Source organism: Pinus tabuliformis, chromosome 2_1 (assembly GCF_031772625.1).
Source record: "Pinus tabuliformis cultivar Carrire ecotype Pingquan chromosome 2_1, CPIR1, whole genome shotgun sequence".
Classification (NCBI taxonomy): domain Eukaryota; kingdom Viridiplantae; phylum Streptophyta; class Pinopsida; order Pinales; family Pinaceae; genus Pinus; species Pinus tabuliformis.
This window is the reverse complement of record NC_142299.1, coordinates 13127803-13141459: the sequence shown is the minus strand read 5'-3', so window position 1 is coordinate 13141459 and position 13657 is coordinate 13127803. Positions and strand designations below refer to the sequence as shown.

At 38.9% G+C, this 13657-nt stretch overlaps 1 protein-coding gene across 2 annotated transcripts; it reads left to right on the top strand.

Annotated features, from left to right (window-relative positions):
* The first annotated feature begins 295 nt into the window (after positions 1-295).
* Positions 296-10285, top strand: LOC149198439 (putative cellulose synthase A catalytic subunit 1 [UDP-forming]). 2 transcript variants are annotated; one of them, XM_089402055.1, is made up of 14 exons: positions 296-422; positions 2678-2873; positions 4987-5201; positions 5363-5450; positions 5644-5836; positions 6124-6390; positions 6577-6922; positions 7021-7158; positions 7307-7432; positions 7532-7744; positions 7842-8106; positions 8204-8400; positions 8623-8973; positions 9122-10285. In XM_089402055.1, exons 3-14 carry the CDS (start codon positions 5097-5099, stop codon positions 9704-9706), a joined length of 2874 nt encoding a protein of 957 aa, XP_089258181.1. In that variant the 5' UTR covers positions 296-422; positions 2678-2873; positions 4987-5096; the 3' UTR covers positions 9707-10285. The 2 variants fall into 2 exon arrangements, with proteins under 2 accessions (XP_089258181.1, XP_089258180.1); XM_089402054.1 differs by lacking the exon at positions 296-422 and adding an exon at positions 1317-1778.
* Positions 10286-13657: the final 3372 nt, after the last annotated feature.

Sequence of the window (13657 nt, the reverse complement as noted above, 5' to 3'; positions counted from 1 at the left end):
ATGGAAATGTCTGAGATTTTTAAGGATTTTGAAAGTGGTGAATCAATATATAAAATATAAGATATTTAATAAGACATGAAAAGATAAAATAAAGAGAATATATAAGAGTTAATATCATAATATTTTTATTTTTAATTCAAATTTTTTAACATGTAACTTTAATTTTAGATAACATTTAAAACTTAGCTAAAAATCAAAAGAAATTACTGTTTTTGGGCACCATAGTATTCCCACTCATTTCGAAGAAAGTCCACAACTTGTTTTGGCGCAAGTACTTTGTTTTGCTTCCAAAGAAAATAAAGTCTATGAAACGGTGTCAACAAATAAACATACATTCTGCAACACAACGATAACAGAGGAACCATGGAGAACGTTACACCTTCATACCTCACAAGTTTCACACTGGAAATTGTAATCAGCAGGTGCCAATCTAACCCAACCCTAATTCCTCTAGGAAAATTACTAGAACCCATTGTGCTAAATTGGCACACAGGCCCAAAGAGTGGCGTGTTGCAAGTTTCAATGCCCTCTTCTTGCTTGTTCAGTGCCTCTGACTATAGGGCTTCTGCGAGCATGCCCAATGGCAGATGACTCTCTTTATACACAGAGAGCACAATCAGTTACCATCTTAAATTCCTTCGCAAGAAATGCGTTTAGTGCTACTTAGAATGAGAACATGAACATCCAAATTGCCAGGTTTTTTTGCTATTGGAGATTCACTATATTGTCCATTGGATTCCTTTTGGTTACCTGCGTGCAGTTACTGTAATTGATGAATGCATGTCCTTTGATGTGAGGGAGGTTAAGAAGACAAGGCCAAAAAAGGATTCAAATTATGATAAGAGAGGTTCTCTCACGAGGGAAACGCACAAAGAGAGGCGGTCCACAGTCCACGGCCTGGAATTTGAAATCAGATTACCTGTCTGGAATTTGAAACCAGATTAACTGTCAATAACGGTTGAAACAATTTTCTTACCAGTATTAAACAATTTAGTGAAATTTCATAACTGTTTTGCTGTATTTGGGACTGTAATTGACGGCTAGAATGGTCCGTGACGGACAATTTGGCCGTAAATTTCCATCCTTCCGTCACGGTCCAATCACCGGCCAGGCGGGAATTTCACAGAGGGACGAAGTCGCAAGTGATCATGTAAGCGGATACGATGGCCCCTGGGCATTCGTAGCTCTGCGATGGCAAGCTCTCGCTGTAAATCCATGGCTAAAACAAAAAAATTCCGGTGGTCTTCCAGAAACTGAGGTGCTGTTTGTTATTGCAAAGAGGCGGGATAGCGGTGTCGTGTTAGACTTGAGAGTTGAAATCATTTTACCTCGGAAATTGGAGGAAGCGTTACGAAGTTGCGAGTACCACAGCAATTCGCATTTTCGCTACAAGAAAATGAATGAAAGAATGACCTTCCCGGCGGTCTACTCGGTGAGCTGGATTCGCAGACAACGAGCAAAGGACCTAGATTTTTTGGTCAATTCACGAGCAGCACAGCTCATGTTTTTGGTTAATTTTATGAAATTGGTATTGGGAAGAGAAGAAATAGTTATGCACAGACTGGTGTATATTGGTGGTGTTGGGTACAATGTGGGATGATATGGCTTCTACCCACAACTACAAAAGTATCGAAAGCATTGCCTTTGATTGCATAAAATAAAGTCCTCCAGAAGGAAGATTATACCCAGATTCAGCAATGGAGGCTAGCGATGGTATGATTGCAGGTTCTCACAAGAGAAACGAGTTGGTTTCTATTCGCCGTGACACACAAGTTGGTGTAAGTTTATTGTATTACATTTGAGTAATTTGCTAGGATTTTTCATTTTGCTTTATTGGATCCAGCATTTGGGCTTGCTCCTACTTGGATTTGCACAAGGAATGATGCTTAGATTGCTAATAGACTATGGTATTGCTGGGACTCCTTTCACTTGTTAAGATCTGAGAAATGGGAAGCTTAGCATTGCAACATTAAATCCTTTGCTGCTTCTGTAGAGTTTGAGATTGTTCTTCTACTGTTCGGAAACATATCTGATCTTGTATTTTTGTTGGGTATTGACCGGTAGTAATGCTGGATGACGCCTTTAGGAACCGGACCTGTAAGGAGGAGCATGGCACTTCTAGTTTTATTAGAGTACCCACTTAGATTGTCGCTTGAAAGCAACCCTATATTATAATTTGTTCTAGAGAACCCTAATAGAGATTGTGCTTGGAGGTGCAAATGAGAAACAGCATTGCATTACTTTTGCCTGAGAATACCTTAGCAAAAATATGGTTGGTGGGTTCCTAGATGGCCAACCTGAATTGAGCTGAGTCATTAACCATTAATAGAAATAAACATAATAGGCTGACGATGCAACTCAATCAGAAAAGAACAACAATCATAATTACGCGAGATAGTACAAAAGTAGTATAAACCCAAATTGGCCTTCTCTTATGGTATTCAATGTAATGCTGATATGATACAAGAGTAGAGGTACTATAGACTCATGTCCATGACTTAAAGACTAAGCAATGGTTTACTATGTCAAAACCCTAACAGGATCTGATATTAAGCTATCAATGGTATCTCTGATTTGGCAGAGCAGCGCAGAGAAGAGTAGGTCAAGTTGTAGATATGATTTTTCTATTTTTTTTTGGGTTTGTGTAAATTGAGAATGATTGGTTATTGATATGCAGCCGAAGCCTCTGAAGCACTCGAGCAGCCAAGTATGCCAGATCTGCGGGGACAATGTTGGTTTGACAGCAAATAGGGAGCTGTTTGTGGCGTGCAATGAGTGTGCATTTCCAGTTTGTAGGCCTTGCTATGAGTACGAGCGTAAGGATGGAAACCAATCTTGTCCGCAATGCAAGACCAGATACAAGAGGCATAAAGGTCAGTGGATACATGTTTGTTGTCTTGGTGTTTAGCAAGTCATTGAAGCTCCACATTGCACAAATATAGACTGCACAGATGATGGTGACATTTTTAGATCTGGGATATTGGCATTGTATTCCATATTGATGCAGATCAACTACCTGCTATAGACCAAATCTGAAGTAGACCTCTGGCACCAAAAACCTGTCAACAAAATTTAGCACAGCAGAAAAGAATTTGATGGACGGTGCACAGATACTCTGTTCCTGATACGCCAATAAAAACAATGGACAGAGTCAACAAATACTAAGGACATAAACAACCAAGACACAGGATAAATGCCCATCAATAGAGTAGAAAAACTCCAATTTATCTCATATTTCTCACACTGAATACACAGTCTCTGACTCTCTCCAGACTATAAGGTTAGCAGTTAGCACAATGGCTTCCCGCCAATAACCTAACCCACAGGCCCGTTATCACTCCACTCAGCACCTCCTCAGTTTCCCCAAAGAAACCTCCTTTCCTTTACCAACTATACTCACTTAAAAACCCCTTGCCTTCCTCCCATGAGAGCAGTCACAGTTTAATTTTAGCAACCGACTCATCCCCTAATTTTCTCAATTAATTCTAACTGCCAGAATTGCTGGCTAAACTTTAGCTCACAACTTCTAAGAATCAGTACTGGAGGATCCACACATTTATGGAGCTGTAGCACAATATCCTTTTCATCTTTTGAAATTCTGAACCTTCTAGTTCAGAGCAATCAAGTTCAGTAGATCTCATGCACTTCTACTCAGTGATCAGCCGCTGCCATCTTATAATTCTTTGATATTGTATCAGTGACTTTGGTGTCCACCACTTTCTCAATGCACTCTCTCCTTTTCATGTTGTGACTGCCCATTCCACCTTCCAAGCACATTTTCTTCTGCAATTTCTTCAGCATTTGTGTGATAGGTATATGTATCTGCGATATTAAAGATGGGATTGATGTCAACTTCTTCGGGCAGGTCTACAGAATAGGCATTTTCATTCATTTGCTTGAGTATTTTGCATGGACCAATATTTTTTGATTTCAATTTATGATAAGGTCCTTTAGGGAATCTCTCCTTTCACTGATAAACCATGACTTGTTTTCCCTTTTGCTACAACTTCGCTCTCTGATGTAAATCTGCACCTTTCTTGCATTTCTCATTTGTGCTTTATTTTTGCAGCCTAATTTCCTGTTGCCTATCATGCATATTATTTACGAATTCCTCTGCTATTTGACTAACTCATCTTCCCCCCAGAAGGTCAATTAGATCGACTATCTGTTTTGGATTGTCACCAGAAACAATTTGAAAAGTAGATTTACTTGTACAGTGTAGACCTGTTGATTCTGGAGTTAAAAGTAAATTCAACCTGTGCTAAAACCAAGTCCCATTGCTTTGGATTTTCTCCAATTAGACTCTGAAGCAAATTACCCAAATTTCTATTCATTGTCTCTAGTTTCCCACTTGTTTGAGGATGATAGGCCCAACTATATTGCACTATATTGCAATCTGCTGTCAAGGTTTCTCCATAATGTTGTGCAAAAGTGGCTAAGAACTTTTATCCCGGTCACTTGTGATTGACTTTGGCAGCCCATGTAAGCACACTACCTCTTTAAAAAACAAGTCAACCACCTACCTTCAATCATTTGTTCTCTTACATGGAATAAAGTGAGCCATTTTGCTCTGGAGATCAAGCCATGACCTTTCACAATTGAGTTGCAACTCTAGATTGAGGAATTAACGCATATCAACATTAAAGAAAAAACTTCAATTTATCTCTTTATTTCTCACACCAAATACACTCTACTCAGCGTCTTCTCTTTTCCCAAAAGAAACCCCTTTTCCTTTACAAACTCTACTCACTAAAAGCCCCCCTGCTTCCCTCTCACAGGAGTAGTGACAGTCTATCTTAGCAACTGACAAATACCCTAGTTTTCTTAATTATTATAAACAGCTGGCTAAACTTTAGATAACAAATTCTAAAACTCAGTACTGGATGATTCATGCATTTATGGAGCTGTAGCACATCACGGTTGGTTGTCAATTAGTATCTGGCTATCAATTGACAGCTGTCTCTGACATTCGGTGTTTTGCCACAGGAAGTCCAAGAGTGGAAGGTGACGAGGAAGAAGATGATGTTGATGATTTGGAGAGTGAATTCAACTACACTCATGGTCAAAGAGATGACAGGAAACAAAGGACAGAATCAATGATGCAGTGGCAGATGCATGGGCAAGGGGGAGAGATTGATTCAGTTACCTCTTCGAGACAGGATCCTCAGACTCAAGTTCCTCTTCTCATGAATGATCAACCGGTATAGTTTCTATTAACTTGAGAGAGCACTGCACTAACTTTCTCCATTAGCCGCATCTGTGGTTGGCATTGGAACCTGATTTGTGCTGTATGGATGACTGTTGGTTTATAATTATAATTAAATTAGCTTGTATGGATTGTAATTGTAATGCCTTTTGGCAGGTCTCTGGGGAGTTGCCAGATTTTTCCCCTGAGCATGGGAAAGTCACTGGTAGTGGAGATGGAAAACGTGCTCACTCCAATCGACGAGGTATTTGAATTTATTATGCAATATCACTGAGCTTTGCTAATTATAGGATTGGATCTTAAACCAAATAGATAACAACATACTGTTGAACTGGTCTTGGGATTTCACTGGACGACTATATTCATTTGGGGTTTGAAATACATTTCATAGTGATCAGATATGAATGCTTTCAGTGGCTTTCGATGCATTTTTACAGTTCAAGTAAGGATTGTGGACCCTTCCAAGGACTTGAATTCTTATGGAGTCGGAAATGTGGACTGGAAAGAAAGAGTAGAAGGCTGGAAGCTTAAACAAGGGAAAAATACGCTTCAAATGACAAATGGAGGTAGAAATGCTGATGGCAAAGGGGACATGGAGGGCACTGGTTCCAATGGGGAAGACCTCCCAATGTATGCCACTTGTCACAATTCATAGAGTGAAGCAAGCTCTGTTACTGATACATGCTTTAAGATTAAATCCAAGAATATGATGTTTCTTTGTTGAATTTTCTCTCAATCTGAATTTTCTGGAGTGCTGATATTTTACGATATTTATTTAAATAATAGTTTTTCTTGTATTTCCGGGTGCTTCTATATGTGTGCCAGGTCTTTAGATTTTCTTGAATTGATTGGTGCCTCTATATCTGTGCCAGGTCTTTGGATTTTATTGAATTGATTGGTGTCTCTTTGTGTGCCAGGGTTGATGATGCACAACAACCACTGAATAAGATTGTGCCTCTTCCTTCCTCCAAGCTTACTCCATACAGGATTGTGATTATTCTTCGGCTCATAATCTTAGGAATTTTCTTCGAATACCGAGTATCAAATCCTGTTAGTGGTGCATATCCACTTTGGTTGATCTCAGTGATATGCGAGGTCTGGTTTGCTGTGTCATGGGTTCTTGACCAGTTTCCTAAATGGATGCCCATTAATCGAGAAACCAATCTTGACAGGCTTTCTTTGAGGTTAGTTTATCATCTTGAAGATTAAAAATAAATTAATAATCCCTACCATGTAACTTCAAATGTGGTTGTGTCACTTTTAGGATTCTGTACAAGAAGCCACTTATTTAAGGTTGTTAAAGCAGCCGTCATGTGTATTGTAGGAACCTTGTGGGTGAAATTTGAGTTTCCTCCTTTTCAATTTTTCAGGTTTGACAGAGAAGGAGAGCCATCTCAGTTGGCTGGTGTTGATATTTTTGTCAGTACAGTGGACCCTCTAAAGGAGCCTCCTCTTGTCACAGCAAATACTGTTCTGTCTATCCTTGCTGTGGATTATCCTGTTGATAAAGTTTCATGTTATGTTTCTGATGATGGAGCAGCAATGTTGACTTTTGAAGCCCTTTCAGAAACATCAGAATTTGCAAGGAAATGGGTGCCATTTTGTAAAAAGTACAGTATCGAACCGAGGGCTCCAGAATTCTACTTTGCCCAGAAGATTGACTATTTGAAGGATAAAGTACAGCCTTCCTTTGTGAAAGAACGCAGAGCAATGAAGGCAAGTGCACATTAAAGTCTCCAAATTGTGTGTGCTACATATGTTAGTTTATTGATTTTTCTTGACCTTGACATCTTCCATCTTTGCTTCGATTTCAGAGGGAATATGAAGAGTACAAGATCCGAATTAATGCTCTTGTGGCCAAAGCACAAAAAGTTCCTGATGAGGGATGGACCATGCAAGATGGGACTCCATGGCCAGGCAACAACACTCGAGACCATCCTGGGATGATCCAGGTATCGGATACTTGTCTTTCATATCTGATAGCCTTATCTTTCCTTTGTACTCTATATGCAGTATCATATATTTCTTTTGTGTTAACATGCATCTAAATATGTTTCAAATAACGGAAATTAGTTTGCTGATTCTTACTTTCCACTTCAGGTATTCTTAGGTCACAGTGGGGGATTTGACAATGATGGCAATGAATTACCCCGGTTAGTTTATGTATCCCGTGAAAAGAGGCCTGGTTTTCAACATCACAAGAAAGCGGGTGCAATGAATGCGTTGGTATATTCCTTGCTAAGTATACATTTTCTATTTTTGCTCCTACATAATTCATGATTCATTACACTGACAATGATGATTGTTATACATTGCTCTGCTTAGGTCCGAGTTTCTTCTGTCCTCACAAATGGCCCCTTTCTGTTGAACCTTGACTGTGATCATTATATAAACAACAGCAAAGCTCTTCGTGAGGCGATGTGTTTTCTAATGGATCCTTCTCTCAGGAAGAAAACTTGCTATGTACAGTTCCCTCAGAGATTTGATGGTATTGATCGACATGATCGATATGCAAATCGCAACACTGTGTTCTTTGATGTAAGCATTGATCAACACCTAACATATCCTCTTGTATGCAATTATGCAATTTGTGTATATTTTCAGCTTTGGCACATCAATTCTGAAATCTTTGCAGATCACCTTGAGAGGTTTCGATGGTATCCAAGGGCCTGTCTATGTGGGTACAGGGTGCTGTTTTAATAGACAGGCACTCTATGGTTATGACCCTGTTCTCAGTGAGAAGGATCTTGAACCAGCATGTTTTCTGAGATGCTGCTGGGGATCTGGAAAGAAGAACAAAAGGGCGAACAATAGATATGATGATCATAAGAAGAGAGGCAAGCGAACTGAATCCACTATACCCATCCTTAGTTTGGAAGACATAGAAGAGGGTGTTGAAGGTGAGTCCTAGTCGAAACCAGTGACTTGTATTCATTCACAGTTGATTTACCATTAAATATTTTCACGCTCAGCTTTTTTTGAAATTGTATATGGCAGGATTTGACGATGAGAAATCTTTTCTTATGTCCCAACGGAGCTTAGAGAAAAGATTTGGTCATTCACAGGTGCTCATTCAATCTACTCTCATGGAAAATGGTGGTCTTCCACAATCTGCTGATCCTGCTTCTTTACTGAAAGAAGCTATTCATGTTATCAGTTGTGGATATGAAAACAAGTCAGAATGGGGAAAAGAGGTATTTTTTAGTAGTTGTGGATCTGCATATATTTGATGATGCTTTCGATTTGATGCTAGTTCATTGAGTTTAGCCTTTTTAGAGCGAAGTTGTATAAACATTGTTTTGATTGTGCATAAATTGTCTTCAGAATAAAGTAAGTTCTTGTTTGAGCAACCAAGCACTAGGACACTGTTCTTAAACACAAGATCTAATATGAATGGGATCTCATATCCTGTGCAGATTGGGTGGATTTACGGTTCAGTCACTGAAGACATTTTGACTGGGTTTAAAATGCATGCTCGAGGCTGGATTTCAATCTACTGCATACCCAAACGCCCTGCATTCAAAGGATCAGCACCAATCAATCTTTCGGATCGTTTGAATCAAGTGCTCCGATGGGCCCTTGGTTCTGTTGAAATTTTGTTGAGCAGGCATTGTCCAATTTGGTATGGCTACACTGGAAGATTGAAACCATTGCAGAGGCTGGCATACATCAACACCATAGTTTATCCTCTTACATCCCTGCCATTGGTCGCATATTGTACCCTGCCAGCCATTTGTCTTCTTACAGGGAAGTTTATCATTCCTGAGGTGAGATTGTCAACCTTTACTGACCCTTTAACTCTTTTTTGTTTCAGAGGATTCATATTAACCCATTTTTTAGTTCTTTTTTGGATTTTGTTCTCATATAACGCTTCACATTACTCCCTGACGTTTTCCTATTTATTTTGATCTGCAGATTAGCAACTTTGCAAGTGTGTTCTTCATGTTATATTTTATTTCCATTTTTACAACTGCTATACTGGAGCTACGCTGGAGTGGGGTTGGCATTGATGCATGGTGGAGGAATGAGCAATTTTGGGTAATTGGAGGTGTATCGGCACATCTGTTTGCTGTGTTTCAGGGGTTACTGAAAGTTCTAGCAGGGATTGACACAAATTTTACTGTCACATCAAAGTCTTCAGATGATGATGGTGACTTTGCAGAATTATATGTTTTCAAGTGGACCAGTCTTCTCATCCCTCCGACTACTTTGATTGTGATAAATATTGTTAGTATAGTAGCAGGTGTTTCCAAAGCTGTTAATGGTAGTTATGAAATGTGGGGTCCCCTGATGGGAAAACTATTATTTGCTTTGTGGGTGATTGTCCATCTCTATCCCTTCCTCAAGGGATTAATGGGTCGCCAGAACCGGACACCCACTATAGTCATTGTTTGGTCCATTCTTCTTTCGTCCATATTCTCCCTACTTTGGGTGAGGATAGATCCTTTCACAACAGACACACAATATTCAAACAAACAACAATGTGGTGTAAATTGCTAAAACACCTGTTGAGAGTGTTCATTAGCAGCAAATAAGGAGGAACTAAAAACACATTTGAGGGCCAAGAATGTCTCAAATTCGTTCGTATCAGCTCAAGATAATAAATATTCAGAGGGAGGAACTTTAAGCTTATTGCTTTCTAGCTAGTTCCAGCTAAACCTCGTACTGTTATTGATTGATAGTTAAGTTTGTACACTGCAGTTGGCTTTCTATTTCAACTAAGACAGCGGAAATTTACTCAGAGTCATGCCAAATGTAGAACTGATCTGATGCCACAGAATAGTGGGCAACGGATATATGTGGTTTGATATTGAGGAACGCTTTTCTCGAAAGATTTATTCACATTTTAAGTGACAATCCTGTTATGGACAAAATTTATGGCATGTTGAATATCATCCTTTTTTTTGTCTTTTTTGTTGGTTATATGAGGGGGTTAATATCAAATAACTTATTGTCATGCACGAGAAGTGACAGTTATTAAGATTTTAGGCATGCAAATGCCTATGGAAATGGTGGTGAACGTACGTTGTTTGTTCATTTCATAAATTATAAGAACTATGTTCTGAAATCATGACCCCATCTTTGATGACTCCTTTGCATTTAAAGTGTAAGTTATGCTTTGCATTAAGTGACATGAAAATATTGAGCCACCCTTGTATCATCTATATTTGAGATTTGCCTTAAAAATCCTTGTTGTAGGCTTCTATCTAAATTTCAGTGAATGGCAGTTGACTCCGTTCAACTGTTTTATTAGAGAACTTGCTTAGATTGTACACGACTCTTCAGATTTTCTTTGATACATTTAACCATCCGGTAATATGTCTCTGATTCTTTGAATCTATCATAAGTGTGCCAACTCAGTTGTGGAAGACCACTTTTTCTAGTATTCCTTATACATGCCTGAAGATACTGTACAAACTATCTTCACTGAGGTGCAGTGTGGTTGGATGTGTAGTCTATGCTAGTGGCATTCATCCCATTTTTCCTTTGCACTTGCAAATGTTCAATAATCGCTGAGAATAAATGAAATGTTTTTCCATAATACGTTCAGAAAGTTATGCCTAGTATATGATTCACTGTAAGGTTGTTGGTGGACTGTTAGTACATGACCGTTCAAGTTGTTTTTGAAACATTTAGCCATGTAGGAATATGTTTCTGACTGTTCCAATCCATCAAAAGCATGCTAAACTCGGTTGTTGAAAACCATTTTTTGTGTAATTTATCTACACCTGAAAAGTCTGTATATACTATAAACTGTATGCAATTTTAGACTTTAGTACATGTGCGTTCTTGTTTTTGATACATCTAGCCATCTGGGAATATGTTTCTAGTTGTTTCAATCCATCAAAAGCGTGCTAAACTCAGCTGTGGAAAAAATACCTTTTACTATAACTTATCAACACCTGAATAGTTTGTATAAATTTACCCTTATTCAGGTGCAACGGTGTTGGACGCGTAGTTTTATGTTTCATGCTTGATTGCCTGTTGCTTTATGTGATTTTATGAACAATGAAGCCCATCCTTGAGCACTAGCAAACTGTCTTGGGATTAGTTACAGCTGTTGGTGGACTGTTATGGATTCATTTGGAACATGCTTGTTTCTAACTTAAACATTACATCATCTGTGTAGAACACCTGTTGCTAATGTGCATACTACATTATTTGACTGCTTTAGTAGCACAGATTGATCTTTTCTATTCCCAATGAAAAGTTTGCGAGGAAATCTAAGGGATGCCTCTTCATATTCGTGGATAGAATCCCTACTAACCTGTCTGCATAGATTAGTGCATCTTATCCGGGAGGATTTGGACAAGGCACCTGCTGGTACAGAAGTAGTGAAATGCCTAGAAACATTGGCTACAATTGGTTTATTTAACCCCTTGGGGCTGCAGAGATCGATCTTAACTCTGAATCTATTATGCACTGAGAGGTAACCAAACATATTCTTTGCATGTATTTTTTGTGAATAAATAGTTTGTGGAGTCAAGTGTGTTGCAACTTATATTGTATAAGGTTCCATCTTGTGATTTTCATCGAATAGATGGAAATTTGCTGCCAGTACTCTAGGAGCATTGGATTGACTTTGGGGAGGAGGGGTCGGGGGTGTACATCATGGAGCCCATTCTCTTTATTGCATTTGATCACTTGATGGAGATCTTTGTTTGGGGGAGTCTCACTTTTCCTTTCGTTTGCTGCTTGGTGGTCTTCTTGTATGTGTTTACCTTGTTGATCATCCTTGGTTGCATTTTTTATCGATGTAGAGGGCGGGGGGTGGTACATCATGGAGCCCATTCTCTTTATTGCATTTGATCACTTGATGGAGATCTTTGTTTGGGGGAGTCTCACTTTTCCTTTTGTTTGCTGCTTGGTGGTCTTCTTGTATGTGTTTACCTTGTTGATCATCCTTGGTTGCATTTTTGATAGATGTGGAGCATTTTTTTTCATTGTGGTGGTTTGGGATATATGCTTATATTGGATATGGATGATGGTTTTAGTCCCCCAAGGAGTTAGATGATAGTGTTAGAAGATAGATGTTTCATGATGTGATGTTTTGATGTAGGGGTACCTAGAGTGGGTACACAATCACTACAGCCACTTGGTCCCACCCACAAAGTGCATAGGGATTTATATACTGGTGTAATAGAATTTAAAAATTGATACATACGAGGAAATTGAGGAAATTCACATGAGACAAGGCAAGACACCAATTTTTCATTTATTATTCACATGCACAACATAATTTCTCTTACAGATCATAGTACAATTATATCCTGCACTTTTCTTTACATATGCCCCATCTATTTCATACCAAACTCAAACAATTGTTCTCTCTTATTAATTTTAGATAACAATGGTATGTTTATGCTTAACAACAATTTTACTTCAATTTTCTTATTAGTCCAATATCAATGTCCAGATTAGCAATCACATCAACATGACAGTAAAATGCAGATAGAACATAAACAATAACAGTAGAAGACAAGCCAAGACAAGAGGACACAAGATATGGCCCCAGCCAGGGACAAAACCCAATGTGGAGAAACCCTTTGACCAATTCCTTTTAGTATTCTACGAAAGTTCAGCACAGGGAGAGAGAGAGAGTACAATATGCAATATTTACTTGCCTAATCACAGTGAAATCTGTCCCAAAAAACAACAGCTACACAAAGCCCTAACCAGAAAGTCAACGCTCATCAACAGGGCATAATTTGAAATCCAAAACAGCTCGGTCAAACTTGGTTTACTCGACCTCCAACAACGAATCAAATCAGCCCAAAAACAATCCAAAAATATCCAGTCAAACCTGGTCAATGAAATCAATGTTGCAGTCAAAACCTTTTGCAGTCATCGTTGGTCAAACAGTACAGTTTGCCTCGTTTTTTTGTGCCCAGAAATGTAGCCTGCCCAAATAGAGATAACCCTCACAAAACTGCAGTCAAACAGGTCAACGTTAGTAAAAAACCCTTCCTGCAACTTTGTTCAACGTTGGTCAACACAAGAACATAACTGCCCTTCTTCGCATGTGTGGAGAGATGCCTCAGAAATCCATACCCAATCAATGAAGGAGAGAGATATGTGAGTGAGTGAAGTGTTTAAATGAGGAGGAGGCACCTTGTATTTATATGAAAACGTTGAGGATGAATAGACGTGACTGTTGGGCTTCTGAGCCTACATTAGTTTGCTGTTTGACCTTAACAATTTGTCCATAAACAAAATAAATTCATAATTCCATTTGTACATGTCAGAATGAGATGATATTTAGATCAACCCTACACCTCTTGGAGAGAGGAATCCAATAAAAATATCAGCTGCCTCATATGAGCTGTCCAAGGTGGAGTTTGGCCCTAGTTGCCAAATTTAACATCTCTCCTCTGTTACAGTGACACTAGTGCCTTTTGTTCCATTGTTACAAGTTCTTTTTTCTGCTGCTTTTCTCTCTTCTCATCTCTC